This window comes from Gadus macrocephalus, chromosome 11 (genome assembly GCF_031168955.1).
Source record: "Gadus macrocephalus chromosome 11, ASM3116895v1".
NCBI lineage: Eukaryota > Metazoa > Chordata > Actinopteri > Gadiformes > Gadidae > Gadus > Gadus macrocephalus.
Window position 1 is genome coordinate 9,012,193 of NC_082392.1, and position 16,716 is coordinate 9,028,908.

Sequence of the window (16,716 nt, forward strand, 5' to 3'; positions counted from 1 at the left end):
TCCCAGACGAATGCGATAGATGTTGTGTGTGTGTGTGTGTGTGTGTGTGTGTGTGTGTGTGTGTGTGTGTGTGTGTGTGTGTGTGTGTGTGTGTGTGTGTGTGTGTGTGTGTGTGTGTGTGTGTGTGTGTGTGTGTGTGTGTGTGTGTGTGTGTTTTGTTTAGACCCCACCACGCGCCTGGCGTCAATGTGTCTCAACGTCAGCTGGAGAGCTGCCTTGGAGACTGGCCACAGGCGGGCTGTCGGGTGTAATGTTGCGGCGGTTTGCATGTTTGTTCGGCCGATGCATTGTGGTTGGCAGACAAACCGTTATCCACTGGCTGAATCTTCAAACAATACATGATTAGAGATGTCGGAATATGTCGTATCAAAAAGTGTCGTATCAAAAAGTGTATTTTTTTTTGTGAGCTTGTTTTGAGTGTGTTCTCATGTTTTATTAGGACTTCACTGTATTGGATGGGAACATTTGAATTCGATTATTCATTATGTCCCTGCATCATTACAGGCTCAATTCAGATTACGAAAGTGAATTGGTACCACATTTTGACATGTGGTAGCCTATGTTGTCTTGATCCAGGAGTAAATAGAAGAAAATACTTTTGTAGACTATTCATTTACGTGGTAGCCTACATTGCACAACAAGAGCCCTGTTCGAGATAAAACGCACACGCACGCACGCACGCACAGCTCAGTAAGTTTGACACAAAACATTAACCGAGGGATGCCAAGTCCTTTAGACAGAGCCCAACGATGCTTGACGGTTGGACGAATAGGTCAATAAAACCCCCAGCTTTTCCGATGACCTCATCGAGTCCAGGTGGCCATTGTCGCACCGTGCTGGTACACAGCGCGCTCACTAACTGCGCGACCTCATCGCACGGCAGGTGACCTCAAATAAAGCAGAGCAGCTCCAGTTTCCCTCCCAGTTGAACACACCTCTGGCCTCAAATGTGAGATTTTTCTCCACTGGGAAACAATCAGTTGCCGTAAAACAAAGAACCAACGACGAATGAGAAACACCCTTAGATATATAGGAACCCCTCGTTGGTGCAGACAGGACAGGGTCAATCTAACCCAACGCCTTAGTAATACCAAAATACCTATATGGGATATGACTATACAATGTTATAGTGGGTCTACAGGATGTTTATAATGTAATTATCCAACATTACATTGGAGAGTATGTGCATTGCAGGGTTTGGAAAATCAAACCATCAAATGTATCGTTAGTCTATGCATTAAGTGTCTTAATGTCCCTGCTTGTATTTGTCTGGAGATGCACTAGGGCCCCAGGGAGAGGCAGGGCTGCGATTGGTTTATTTTGAGGGGCGTACAGCATCCCCTCCGTACTAATAAGTCATACTGCAAGCCATTATCACCATACTATCAGGCTGGCTGGCGCTGAACAGGGGGGAGTGGGTTCTATAGCGCTGCTGGTCTGTGTTGGATGGCTGTGTGATGGTGGGGGGTGAGGGGTTTGGCAGGCTGGCTGCTGGTATTTGCCATTAGACAGAGAGGCAATAAAAAGCCATTCTCTGTGTCTCTGCGAGTCCCTCCCCTCGCCTGGCTGCTCCGCTGAGGCCGGGGCGTAGAGTGAGGAGGGAGCTGAGGGGTAGGAGACGAGTCCCCGTCCGTGAGCCCAGATCTTCTGCAGGAGCCCGGGATGAATGGAGCCCTGCCTAATGGACAGCTGGCTGTTGAATCTCTCTGGAGACTGTTGAGGACGGTTGGAGATTTTTAGATATTGACTGTTGACTCTGGGGTCGCCTCTGAAGTGTCTCCAATCGGTGGTTCGCATCCTCCAGGAAGGGGTGGATAACAGCTTGATTGCTTTTGGTTTGTATGTGAGTATATTGTGTTTCTTCCCATACCAAATGGGAATAGTTGTGTTGCACTAAGGTATAATGCTTGATTATGCATGAAGCTGATACAATATGAGCGTATCGACCTGGCCCGCTCTAGGCCCGCTCTCGGTGGACTTGTTTTCTGAACCCAACCTAATCTATGGATATATTAAAGACAAGGGAACTGGTTTCTGCCCAGTATTACTAAGTTATGATGTTGTACTATTCTAAGGGTTTTCAGGCAAGGCGGGGAGACGGTCAGGTGGAAACACACACACACACACACACACACACACACACACACACACACACACACACACACACACACACACACACACACACACACACACACACACACACACACACACACACACACACACACACACACACAAACACACAGGGTAGACCGAGCGTGTGGTATTTAGGGGGGTTAAACGTTGGCCTTTCTCCATTGTCCTCAAGCTATCTTATTGTCTGACTGGGAGCGTTAGCCGGTCATCCTTTATCTTTATGTTCCTCTGCTGGTCGTTGACTATTGTTTGTTTGTGTGGGTTCCTTGGAATTTTAAGACAAGATAACGGTAGCTCTTGTACATTGTCTGGTCTCCTGTTGGTATTTCTGTGCAAGTGCACTAGTGCAGGATCTTCATTGAAGGATTTGGCCCGTTTGCTAAGACCTTTGTTAGTTGGTGAACAATTGACATCCAATCTATTCCAAAGGATTCTATAGAAGCTCCCATTGCTGTATCTTTGTTTTGTAAAACCCAAGTAAGTGCATACTTTCCTGGCTAGGTTGTTTCTCCATTAGTGCCAACAAAAACACTAATCCAGAAGTTACAATTCTGTGAACAAGCCACTGCGCATGCCGCATGCCCATGACTTACAGACTGAGGCTTCTTGAAAGTTTGCACTGTGAGTTTTTCATTGCTTCAACCAACAGGTTGCAATGGACTGGCTCAGTGTTGAAAAAGTAATAGCTTAGCCTCTGTTCCAATCAGTAAAAAAACACCCCCTCCTACTTACCATCACAACTTGTTGAATTGTTGATTTGCACTCAGAATTCATGAATATCACACAGCCTAATATGCAGCCACCAACTTCTCACAGAATTATAACCGTACACCTCAGTCTCTAGGTCTTTGCGAATGTCAAGGGGGCTGTTAACACAGAATCAATATGCTTAAACTGAAAGAGTTGAATTTAAATCATGGCTGACATACTCCTCAACAGAGACAATGTCAACCTTTAACCTGGGCTCATAACCTGAAGTGTTGAAGCCAGTTGCCAAACCAGCATGGCCCTCACCCACCATGAGATTTGAGCAGATTTAGGCTCTGGCGACTAAGGCCTAAAAAAAAATTGTGTTTGGTTCCGGTTTCCGACCGACCCTGTCAATTTATGTGCGACCCAAATTATTTTATGAGCTTTATAAAAAATAAAAAAAAATAAAAAACTTTTTTTGATGCAAACTGTAATTACGTTTTGGTACAGCACCTCTTCATTCTGTACAAGGATGAGCGAATTTTCTCGTTTTTAAATGAAAACAACCTACCTATCATTCGCTGCCGCTGAAAAAAAAATAAATAATTCCCTACCTATTCCCTGACCTCAACTGACAACCAACAGGAACCAAACTTTTTTTTTTTTTTAGGCCTAAGCTGAAAGTTGACTACTATACCGTTTTTTATTTTATCGGCTCCCAGCAGACTCTGAAATCCAATTCATCCTTAGACACCACCCTAAGACACACTATCCTCTTAAAAGGAATGCAGCCCATTAAAGGTGCAATTCACTCTTCTCCTTTGTGTTCCTTCAATTAATTAATCCTCTGGTCTGGAATGCTGGACATGTTCTTAAGTGAAATACGTTATTATCATTATTATATTTTACACTGTAGGATTTAGCTTCAAGGCTTTTTGTTGCTCTGTTTAATTGCTTCTGCCATAATGGATGTCTTTCTGGCACTCCACCCTCACCTATAGTCAGCCCTCTCCCAGGGCCAGCCCAAGCCCTCCACTCCTATCCTCTGCTCTCTGCTATCTCCAACCCCCCAACCTAACATATTACCTTTGATGTTGTAATGAGTCACCCCAGCAATCTGTCTCCAACATTAAATCCTTATTTTTCCATTGGCCTATCAATTTCCCTTTGAAGCAACACTAGATGTTTTATCTACTCACCTTATCCCCTCGTTTTTGTCTTTTTCTTTTTAGTTCCATAATCCCCCCCCAGACACACAAAAAAAGGAAACACACACACACACACACACACACACACACACACACACACACACACACACACACACACACACACACACACACACACACACACACACACACACACACACACAATCCCCAATGTATAATGAATACATGCAAACGATGAATGTTCTCTAAAATACATTGCTGTGGGTTGTTGTTACTGTAATCATCTAATGCTGCTGGGACAACTAGCAGCACAATGGTTGAATCCTGTTTAGTCTTTTTAAGCTGTTTTTTTTGCTTTGTTAAGATTATTATTCGTGTCTTACTACAATCCTACATTCCAAAGGAACTTTTTACCCCCAAAAGAGTTACTTTCTGGAAAGATATAGACACTTAAGAGCTTTAAGCCAGCAAGACATTTGGTTCCTTTCTGACATATTTCTTTCTCTTCATTCTCCCTCTGTATTTCACCTCATGCACACCTCTTTGTACCGCTGTAGCACAGTTCCTCATGTGCTACAGCATGGCACTATTAATGACTTTCTGCTCCGGGGGCAAACTGGAGCTAGGAAAGAAGGCTCTGAAATGTTGTTGTAAAAATACATTTTAAACAAAACCTTACTTTGCATCAAAGCGCGCCTGGAAATAACTTGCTGAGGTCTGTGTTGAAATGACACGATGGAAGTGTTGAGTGGGCCGGGCGCAGGGTTTTAGTTGGGAAGGCCTATATTAGCCCTAGGATGCCTGCATGGGACGTATCATTTCGTATCGTGTGTGTGTGTGTGTGTGTGTGTGTGTGTGTGTGTGTGTGTGTGTGTGTGTGTGTGTGTGTGTGTGTGTGTGTGTGTGTGTGTGTGTGTGTGTGTGTGTGTGTGTGTGTGTGTGTGTGTGTGTGTGTGTGTGTGTGTGTGTGTGCGCGTGTTGGCGTGCGTGCGTGCGTGCGTGTTGGCGTAAAGTTTCACAGCCTGAACATTTAATGATCAGAACATAATGCGGGTCATGTCATCTGGGGGCTTCAGCTGGTTGTCGGTGTGAGTCCAGCCCCCTGAACCGGCCTGGCGGGGCAGGCTCACGTTTTGATAACGTGTTATGTGGGCATCCCGTTATGTGGGAAGAAGATACAGACTCGCAGCTGGATCGGTATCCCAATACCCTCCGGTTAAAAACGGTACGGTACGGTTTTATTACTGGGTGTACTTTAAGAATGACAGTGTTTAAGGACATATTTCCTGTGATTTGGGTTGATGTGCGACGGCGCTCTGTTTACACTCTGGAAAGTGCAGACATAGTGGCCGGGCCAGCTGTTTATTTTTCACTCATATGCACACTATCTTTAATGGGAGAATGAGAAGCATGGCTGCCAATTTACCCTCTAAAGACAGTGCCCAAAGGCTCCGTCTGAACTCCTGGCATTGAAAGTTGATATGACTGCGCTTGTTCCTTGCTATAATCGAATAATTCCTGGTGGGTAAACACAACAGATAGTCTGCAGAAGTCTCTTATTAATCTACTTATTAATTGTCATAAACCGACCAACAAGAAAACAACAGCACATCTATTACTATTTTATTGCGTATGTGAATAGTAACATACATTAATAACATGAGCTGTAATTCTGGCACTTCATGTTGATGAATCTCAAACCGAAGATTATTAGTCTGCCCACCACAGTGTGCACCATATGGCCCTTTCCACCGACAGTATCAGCTCAACTCACTTTGACTAAGCCCTCCTTTTCTTGCGTTTCGATCACCAAAATGAGGTACCTGGTACCTGGTAGCTGGAACTTTTTTAGTCTCACCTCCGTCAAGGCTCCAAGAGAGCTGATCTAATACATTTGTGTGACGTAAAAAGGCTTGGTGCGACTGATCAGCCAGAGTTACACCACTGGATGAGTCATGATGAGCGCAACGTCCGAGCCTGAAACCCGGCATCTTTCATCAGCGTTCAGTCAACAATAGTGATTGATTATTGAACATGGCAGGATCAACGCGCAAGAACACGGCGTTGACCGTGACAGAGGTGGCGACGCTCCTGTGTGTAGCCCTGTCTGTTTATGTTTTGCGTGAATAATTACGTGACTGCAGTTTCCCGCATGGTTGCTATGACGACCCGCCCACGTTGAAGAGGCACTTTATTCTAGATGGAAACACGACATGCCTGGAACCAAACCAAGTCGTGCCACGCTAAGTTGTGGCGAGTTGAACTGGTAGGCCTACTGTTGGTGGAAGACCTCAATACACCTCTTTAGAGGTTTTCATTTCTTTGAATGGAATCGTTTAGGTATCGGTATCGAGATATTAAGGCAGATATTGTATCAAAGTAATTATTTTGGTCTTTTGACAGCTGTGCTAGCACCTGAGCTGGACTGCTCTGTTATTCTTTTCACTTCTCCTCCAATGTATTTCTGTGTGCACAAACATGCTGCTCACAGGAATCAGGCATTGTAAATTTACACAAAGTGTTGTAAACAATGCACATAGTGCTGGGAGTATTTCTCTGTCTAATTTATACATTTGCATTTGTACTTTTAGCCTAATTTGTGAAAAGGCTGAACCGATAAAGTGCGACTTTCTAGTTTGTTTAGAGAAAAGGTGAAAGCGGTTTAAGCGGTTTCGCCCAGCCCTAGATGCTGGCATCTTTGCTTGCATTGGAAGAGAAGAGTGGTATCAATGTGCACGGCTAGCGAAAGCATCCCAACGCTCAAAGTTCACTCCCAATTATTGTTAAGAAATCAATGTCGCTGCTAGGCACATATTCTAAGTGTAGTCAAACTAGACTGATCCTGTTGTGTTAAACATATCGCCTCTGGTTCCGTAACCCAGCATGCTGTCTTTAATCAGAAACAGAACCGGCATCACGCTGGCTGTTTTGTTCTGGGTAAAAAAGCACAACTGACATAATGACGGATCGTCTTTATGGCAATATTGCGGGATCTCTGTATAATAGGGACTTGTGTCTGTGTTCTGTTTATCTGTTGCATGTGTCTGACCAAAAAACGACTCACAACTGAAGACTCTCTGTTCCTCTGCTTTCATTATACATCACAAATGAGCAGGAGGTATGAGTAAGCTTTACTCACACTAACGCGATGTGCTGAGTACCACCAAACGTGGACCGGTTTGCCCGGATCTTTGCCTTTCTTTTTCTCTTTTCCTTTTTTCAAACTTTTCCACTTTTCACCTTCTCCGGGTTCAAGAGTTGACCTACTGGATAAGTCATTCCCAACCTTGTCATCTAACACTCTTTTATCGTCCACCTCTAGCAAGTGGATGGAAATGTAGTCGCCACCAGCCAAGCACTTTTTCTGTTCTTCCATCACGGGACCTCCCGCTGTTTTAGTGTGACTGTCTCACTCCCTCCCTCCCTCTGGGTCTCTCTCAGGTGGCACTTCAAAAAAAACGTTTTCTCTCTGTCCATTGTGAGACTAGCACTGGGCTGTCATGTCCCCCCCCTCCCCCTTTGTACCTTCTCCCTGTCCATTCCATCTTCTGTCCCCCCCCCCCGGTGTGGTGGTAGGACTCTAATGTGGCGGTGTGAGAGAGAGAGAGATGGTGCAAATTGAATTCAGGGAATTGGGCGTCAGCAGCCTGACGGTCACATCACCGTTCTAAAACTACTCCCTGAAGGCCACTTAATGCCGTCAAACTAGCAAAGGCAACAGAAAAAGCATCCTCGACTTGTGCACATTCCACTGCTTCTCTGTCACATTAGCATGCAAATGCTAGTCCAGAGAAACGCTGCTTCAGGCAGAATATTGCAGAAGGAAAAAGGGAAGAGATTTAGTTTCACAGTTCTCGGGGTCAGTAATATTCTCTCAAGAGTGTCTACTCCCTTAAAGGCCACAGAGCACTCTCTCAGGCTCACTGTCGGCGGGGAGTGACACAGCCACCTCGTTAACTTCACTCACTGGAGCGGCAGCTGGTGTCCACTCCATCCAAAAACCGGTTAAACGGAAAGAAAGTCTGAGTGTAACAGGGAGAGGGAAAGTGGGAGCCAGCTCTGAGGACCTCTCCCTCCTACCTGTGCTGACACGTAGAATCCTTTTGACGATGCAAAGAAAGCCAGGGAACATGAGAGAGTTCAGCGAGATTCTCAGTTCCCAGGGGGCCAAAACCAGTTTCCCAACGCACGCTGTAGGGCGAGTAGTGTGTGGGAATGATCTTGAAGCCACTCGTTCACTTTCTCACACTCATCCATATGTACGCCCTCTTTATTATTGGCGTCTCAAAACGTGTGAGAAAGTGCTGCAGGACTATAGGGGCTAAACTGAAGGTTGGCATAAACAAACAGCATGGTTCTGCCAAAGGCAAGACCTAATTTTCCAATGTTATTTGAAATAATGAATTAGAAATAATTATATGTATGATTATATTATATAATTATATAATTATATGTCATTGTCTACTATTGAGTAATGACTTTGATTATTCAGGATTATCCTGTCTATTTTGGGGTTGTAAATAGTTCTTAGTGCAATTATAGGGATGATAGCGAGACTCATGAATAAACACACATGAATATATACGTGTGTTGTATAAATTAGATGCATTACGGGACGTCGCTTGTTCAACAACATGGGTGACTATAAAGAAAAGCAATAAGTAGACAAAACAGGCGTGAGTGTGCGGTGTATTGTTTCCGCGGTGTTTGGCTTCCTTTGAGGCCCACGCCTCATTCTCTGGGGTCCAACCTGTGCTAATCACTCACCATTTGTCTCAGTCTGGCCCGCATGCACGCTGAAGAATGCTGCAGCTGATGTGGGTGACGGTGGTGGGCGGGAGCAGGGGAAACGCAACACTTTGTTTTCAAGTTTGAGGGCAAACTCAGTATTTAGAGAAAATTGTGAATGTATCACACATGACAATTTGGAAAGTCAGGATTTAGTTCAAGCATGCCTAAACTGCATGATATTAAACATGGCATTATTATAAGCATATTTTGCCCACTTTGGCCCCTACTCAAGGAGCTTTATGTAAATGTGGGTTTTTGTTGCCTGTGAACCAGATTTGGCAGAAGTTGAAGGGGTTTGCATCTCGCTTATAATTTTGACACTTTGTGGACCAGGCAATTATAAATGCTTGTGGATTCCATTTGTCTTCTCATAGAGAGCGGGTAGTTTGTCCTATTATGAGTCACTCCACGCAGCATAGCCAAGTTATTACTGGAATCACCTTCTCTCTCTTTCCACCCCTCCACCCCGCCTGCTCTCTGCCCTCCTCCTCCAACAACCATCCATCTCCATCTACAGTTAATTTTATAAAACCCCTCAAACATCCGTCACCAGATGTAGTAACTTTCTCCTGCTGCTCGTCATCGCTCCTTAATGTCTTGTACTTGTGCTGCTCCATTGCCGGTGTGTTCTCCTCAGTACGTTAGCTCCTTTTTAAGTGACTCTTAGGTGACTCATCCACCCTCCTCCTCCTCCTCCTCCTCCTCCTCCTCCTCCTCCACCCCCTGCCCCATGCTGGGGGTTAACACGACTCTCTGGGCTACAAATGGCACCCATGCAATCTACTAGTCTAAAAAGTCTAAAGCATAAAAAAAAAATCTGAAGTCTAACAAACAAATTATTCATATAAGGTGAAACTCGAGCATCCCTTATTAGAATGAATACAACCATTCTCAAGAAGCAGAAGTAAATTCACAGCCATAGTGCCACGAAATACACTTTGGTTCGTGGTAATCAGTTACAGTCCTTGTTGTGAACTCAATGCCATTCCACATTGATGACAAACTATTTTGGACACAAGAGGACCACCGTTTGAGACTGAGTAGACCAGTTGTACGATGCCAAGCCATATAATCCGTACAAATGTGACTTGCTTTGTGTGTTTTATTCTTCATTTCAAAGGCTGCCTCCACATGATATGCATTACACATCATTGCTCATCGTCTCGTTTGTTTCTCGTGTGTGCTCATCATGGCAGCACTATTTGCTCTGTGACTAAAGGGAATGGGGCACTGCATTTTAAACATCGAATTACATTTAATTAGAGGCAAGGTTTACTTCCTGCCAGCATTTTTATTGCTGACCTTTCAGAAGAGCCATTAAGCATTTTGCATTGATAGCCGATGCCATCTCGGCCTTAAAAAGTTTTCAGGCAAAAATAGACTGGAATAATAAGAAGAGTAGTGCCAACTCTCTCACCCCTTTCCTCCAAAACAAAGAGAACCCCCTCATTCTCCCCCACTTCTCTGAGTCATGGTTGATTTAAATGGCAGGCTTATTTAGGATTTCACACATTACATAATGATGTATATCAGCAAATAGTTTGTTGCAGAGTAGCCAATTTTAATTTAAACTGTCCAAGGACTGAGTACAGTCTGCCAAATAAATAGAAAGAATAACAAATGTTAATGTTTATAGTGATTTGATGCCAACGTTATGGGCGTCTCGATAAAGCCTGCCATGCGGGCCGCTGCCAAGGATGTCCTGCCAGTGGTTCACTGCGCCAATGTAATTACGGAGCGTCTGGCATTCGATGTCCCCAATGCAATGATGACAAACTTCTTAATTTTCATCCCCTCTGCCTTCCCCTCCGCTCTTTGTCACTCTGTCTCTCTCTCCGACTCCAACATAATCTTGTGCTTGTTCGCCCCTCGCTGTGGTCTCCGGCCGGTTGTGCAAAACACTCAGCAGGCTTCTGTTCGTATTTTCGCTAGGCCCGGCGAACACATCACTCCAGACAGGTTTTTTGACAGGGGGGTTGGGCCGCACACATCCTGCAGTGGAGATCTCACACACACACACACACACACACACACATGCACACACACGCACACACACACGCACGCACGCACGCACACACACACACACACGCAGAGCTGTTCAGCACCACTCGATTCTCCGTTAACAACAATGTTCGATGGCCTTTGGCTACAGAGACCTTCGTCTTAATCCTGTTTTCTTTCTGTGTTCCCAATTTTTCCACTATTTCACTTTCCATCTCCAGCTGATGTATAGCTAACAACCTTTCTGCTACGCTGTTGAGAAACATACCCTCCGTATGTTGCCAGACATTCATTATATATCTACCAGCGGTTGGCATTTAGGTAACCTAGGGATTGTTTTGTGTTAAGGGGACTTAAGACCTTTTTTAATGTCTTCACGTTTTGTCGTTTCATCTTTTAATTTATAACCTCCCGACCCTACCTATATCTTGGTTCAGCATTATCATTCACTCTGTCTTGAAAACTTGCAGCATACCTGTGTGTTGGATAGACTCTGTCTCCCAGTGATGACAGCTGCACTGGCTGGCTATCCCCGAAATCGCCTCTGTTCCCTTTCCCCAGCCAACAACACATTCTCTCTCTCTCTCTCTCTCTCTCTCTCTCTCTCTCTCTCTCTCTCTCTCTCTCTCTCTCTCTCTCTCTCTCTCTCTCTCTCTCTCTCTCTCTCTCTCTCTCTCTCTCTCTCTCTCTCTCTCTCTCTCAAATCTTCCCTTCTCCTGATTTTCCTTTGGGTCTCCCACTAATGCCACCACACCCCCACTCCACTCCTGTGTCACTACAGCTGTGGGTCAGCTGTTGGTCTACAGCAGCCTGGTCAGGGATGAAGACGCAAGAGAGAGAGTCTATTGGGAGCTCAGACCAATTTCTCGCTCTCTATTACTCCCCGCGCCTCTTCCTCCCTCTCGCCTTCTCTCACCCCTCCCTCTTTCTGGCAGTTGTCATCATGTGCTCCTTTTGTCCAGCTCTTTGCCCTCCATTAACACTCTCCCACAGACACAACATGTAGCATGAATAGTGTTTTGGCTAATCGACTGGTTTGTTGATTGCATTAGCATGAGTCTGGTCGGCCACTGCTTGATACAAACTGTTTAATTCTGAACAAATGACGACTGAAACCTGATAAGGTGAGGCGTCATACCTCATCTAACACATGGAGTACCTCCAAGAAGAAGAAAAGGAGCTGAATTAGAATAATGTGGTTATCCAAAGCCAGGTGCATTGAACTAAACCAACACTCATTCTGTTCACTCTCCTTCTCCATCTACGCCTTGCATTAATTTTATTTATCATCCCAACAAAAAGCAGGGAATCAAAATTTGCCTTAACCTTTCACCTCTGCATTCAGGAGGACATATGCCTGACATCCCAAATACAAAAGCACAGTCATTGATATAAACATGACGAGTTAATCTTATCACCCACGGTTACCTGGCTGTATGTCTTCTTACCTTGCGCATCAAGCATTCGACGGAGCATCGCTGTGCGCACCACAGAGACCTATTAGCAAGTGACGCTAGTGTTTTGTAGTGTATTGGTTGGTGCGTCCTTTAGGATTTGACTCGCTGGAAAAGGCATGCCTGTTCAAAGGTTTAAACAAAGAACCTTTGAGCACATGCTGCTGTGGTCTAAAAGGATTTCAGGGAGGGTTGATTTATGGACAGGGAAGTTTGGACTGTTTTGCCCGAGGCGTGTGTGTGTGTGTGTGTGTGTGTGTGTGTGTGTGTGTGTGTGTGTGTGTGTGTGTGTGTGTGTGTGTGTGTGTGTGTGTGTGTGTGTGTGTGTGTGTGTGCCTCTGTGTCCTCAGCATATTTGGGTTGCAGGTGGTGTTGGTGCCTCGTGAAGAATACACAACCAGACTAGAGTCCTAAAGTGTAGCTATGGCGTCATTTCACAGCCCTGTTTCTCTAAACCTCTCCCCTCTCTGCTTCACAGGTATGCCTGTGGACATCGGCTTGTCTTCGGACAGGTAACAAGGTCTTCCACCGTTGCCATGGCTACTTCAGCCCAGGGGTGGTGGTTGCGTGTCGCGCTTGCCTCCGTCGTGTTGGCGCTGGCGTCTTCTTCAGAAGACTATGAGCACTTCAATCCAGGTGAGCAAAGGTCTAAGATCTCATATAGTAGGAAGAAGATTTGAATCTCTAGGTTCTACACCAAGGAAAAAATACAAATACATAATCTATAATACTCAAGCTCGATCATACTCCCCTACCCACTTCCATTCCTTTTGTCTTGCAATCATCTTTCCATCTATCCGCCCACCGATTTATTCATCCGTCCATCCTTCCATCCATCCCTTCAGCCATGCCTCCCCCGCCCGCCCCAGATTCATCCAGCCAGCCATCAATCCCTCCCTTCCCCTAGGTCTATCCATCCGTCCCTCCCTCCTCCCTTCCCTCCCCCACCCTCCCCCCCGCTACAGTGTAAGGCAGCAGTGTGTTGCTTATCACCGGGCTGTCCCGTGCCCCTGACCCCTTCTGCCCGCTAGCAGCAGCCCTCTGTAACAGGAGAGCGCCCCCCTCCTCGTCCTCCTGCCCACCGCTCCGCTAACGCCCCGGCCACTCATCAAAGTGTCAGTCAATCCTGTCTGAGGGTTCCGGCCTGGGGGAGGTGGCAGACAGAGGGGGGGGGGGGGGGGGGGGGTACGTGTGGTGTGGTGGTGGAGGCTGTAACCAGACCTGACTGTATGTCCGCTGTATGTATGTAAGATAGAACATCTGTTTTAGACAGGTCCCTTTGCTGCAGGGATTCTGATATAACAAAGAAGGTAAACTAATGAAACTTTGGGGGGAGGGGGAACAAGATGGAAGATGTGTGTGATGCTCATCATTGTTCTAATGATGATGTAATGAAATGGGCACCTGTTTGTGCCTGTGTGTGTGTGTGTGTGCGTGTGTGTGCGTGTGTGTGCGTGTGTGCGTGTGTGCGCGTGTGTGCGTGCGTGTGTTTGGGTTTTAGGGTTTGTCCTCTAGCCACACATTCCGGTCCTCTGACTCACTGACAGCAACTGAGATCCTGAGACCCCCACCCAGCCACCCCCAACCCACCATCAGACTGCCCCTGTCAGTAACCATATTAGCCTTTCCCTTTTATCACGCCTCGACCCCAACACTCCCCCCTACCTCCCAACTGCCACCACCCAACACACTGGCCCTCCACAGACTCTAGCGTGCCACTAGTTCCACAGCACTTGATCTCAGATAAGACCTAACGCAACTTACCCCCTACAAAGACACACACATATGCACACGTATGTGTGGGTATGTGTGTGTCTGTGTCGGGGGTAAGTTGCGTTAGGAAGTTGCATTAGTAAGCTGCATCAGGTTTTGTCTGAGATTAAGTTGCCTCCACCTTCCTTTTCTGAAAGATTGACCTCAAACATATATTAGGGGGAGTGTGGTGGTGCCGGTGTACAGATTGTGTTCTCTGGATCATTCGATCATTGGAGGGGGCCTGCTGCCCCGGTTGGTGCCGCGGGGCCGGTGGCTGACAGCTCCCGTGTTCCTTCAGAGGTGGGAGGTGGGTGCCCGAGGACGGCTCTATCTCTTCAGTCGGGTCTGTTGTATGAGACGGAGAGAGAACAAAGAGTTGAAAGAGAGCTGGCTAAAGACAAGTGCAATAGATCACAGGGGCAGGGCCTAAGGGCATCTCCGTTCACGTGTCGCGCGCTGGAGGTTCAGAGCGGTGTTTACTTTCCACCGCAGTGCATAGAGATGAGTCGGACTGGGAAGAGCTCCTGCCCACTCAATACAAGTGATTATGTGTCAGTCTGGTCATGGGCTTCTTTCATTTGTCAATGAGTCTAGAGTTCGGTTAGAAGAGCTTGGATTCATTATCCTCACTGGTTCACTATGAGATCAGGAAATAAAGTCGGGCCAGCATTCAGTAAATCTTAATGGTAAGGGGTAATTGTTTTTATCCCCTGTCTATTTGAACCAATGGTAGACATTCACTTGGACACGCAGCCCCACAAGACAGGAAGTTGTCTTGGTCTGGAGATGACTTAACGTTCCATGACCAATGGCACTGACAATTGAATGGAAATATTATGTTTCTCTCGACATCTGTTTCCTTAAGAGTTGATGTGTTAACGTCCCTATCCGGTCTTTCACTCCGTGTCTGTCCGTCTCTCTGTCTCTGTCACTGTCTGTCCCTCTCACGTTCTCTCCCTCTGTCGCTGTCTCTCCATCTCTCTCTCCCTCTATCTGTCCATGTCTCACTGTCTCTCTCTCTGTCTCTGTCACTATCTCTCCATCTCTCTCCCTCTATCTACCCATGTCTCACTGTCTCTCTCTGTCTCTTTTGCTGTCTCTCCATCTCTCTCTCCTTCTATCTACCTATGTCTCACTGTCTCTCTCTGTCTCTTTTGCTGTCTCTCCATCTCTCTCTCCCTCTATCTACCCATGTCTCACTGTCTCTCTCTGTCTCTTTTGCTGTCTCTCCATCTCTCTCTCCCTCTATCTGTCTATGTCTCTCTCTCCAGGCGTTTGTCGCTATGCTCTGGGGATGGAGGATGGCACCATCCCTGACTCTGACATCACCGCCTCCAGCTCCTGGTCGGACTCCACCGAAGCCAAGCATGGAAGGTCAGTTCAGTGTGTGTGTGTGTGTGTGTGTGTGTGTGTGTGTGTGTGTGTGTGTGTGTGTGTGTGTGTGTGTGTGTGTGTGTGTGTGTGTGTGTGTGTGTGTGTGTGTGTGTGTGTGTGTGTGTGTTTCCGCATGCATTTAAATACGGGTCTACCTTTGTGGGAGTGTACGCACGGTTCTGGCTAGTGTCCCCCTGCGCTGCTTGTGTTCAGTCTGTTAGCACCTCACCAATAAGATTTGTTATATGTCAATTAGGTTATGATGCAAGGGGAGACATTGTGTGTGTATCATTCATCATCGTCGTATTCAGAGGGCACACGCTAATGATATATCTGGTCTTCCTCTCCCTCGAAGTAACAATTCATCACATCCATGCACAGCCGCGTGTGTGTGTGTTTCAATGCCTGTGTGCCTGTGTGTGTGTGTGTCTGTGTCTGTGTGTGTGTGTGTGTGTGTGTGTGTGTGTGTGTGTGTGTGTGTGTGTGTGTGTGTGTGTGTGTGTGTGTGTGTGTGTGTGTGTGTGTGTGTGTGTGTGTGTGGTATTCCTCTCCCCTGGGCAGTTGGGCTGGGCCTGCTGGCTCTTTGCCGGACCATGTGGAAACGATTATTAGGCATCGGCCCTTCACGAGACATCAGGGAATGCAAGAGTTAAAAAAGAGAGAGAGAGAGAGAGAGAGAGAGAGAGAGAGAGAGAGAGAGAGAGAGAGAGAGAGAGAGAGAGAGAGAGAGAGAGAGAGAGAGAGAGAGAGAGAGAGAGAGAGAGAGAGAGAGAGAGAGAGAGAGAGAGAGAGAGAGAGAGAGAGAGAGAGGAGAAAACACAGAACGCAAGTGAGAGGTGGATCACTGCGAGAGTGTGCTGACAGCAAGGTAGAGAAATGGCAATTTCATACGTGTTATGTTACGTGCTGGAGGGATTTCAGCAGGGAGAGGGGGGGATGGCGAGAGAGAGAGAGGCTAATGGTTGCAGATAGAGGGACGGACAAATGGGGGATGCATGCTGGAGAGTAGGGGGGTGTAGTTTACAGGCGGTGTGGCTGAGATTACTCTGGGGGAAATGGATGACAGCACCCCCGGGGCAGGAGAAGGATGGAGGAATGATTTTGGGGGGGGTGGGGTGTTGTGGGGGGATGGGGGCTGGAAAGACGTCTGGGGTTTGAGGAATAAAAGTAAAAGATAAAGAGAAAAGATAAGATGGCAGCTGTAAAGGTCTGCTGGGAGATACAGATATTGAATCAGGAGGGATATGAGAGATCAGATCCTCGAGTTGGGTGGCCAATCAGTAGACGGCTAAAGTAACAGTCCCGTTGTCCCCCCCCCCCTCCCTGTCTCTGTATGACGGTGTGCAGCGCTA

The 16,716-nt window shown here is 46.5% G+C and overlaps 1 protein-coding gene across 1 annotated transcript in view; it reads left to right on the forward strand.

Annotated features, from left to right (window-relative positions):
- ddr1 (discoidin domain receptor tyrosine kinase 1) overlaps positions 1-16,716 on the forward strand; it is a 38,236-nt gene continuing 21,520 nt past the window's right edge. The window contains 3 exon segments of the mRNA XM_060064090.1: positions 1-1,843; positions 12,714-12,871; positions 15,262-15,364. Of these exon segments, the coding sequence (XP_059920073.1) occupies positions 1,842-1,843; positions 12,714-12,871; positions 15,262-15,364 (263 nt within the window). The 5' untranslated portion in view covers positions 1-1,841.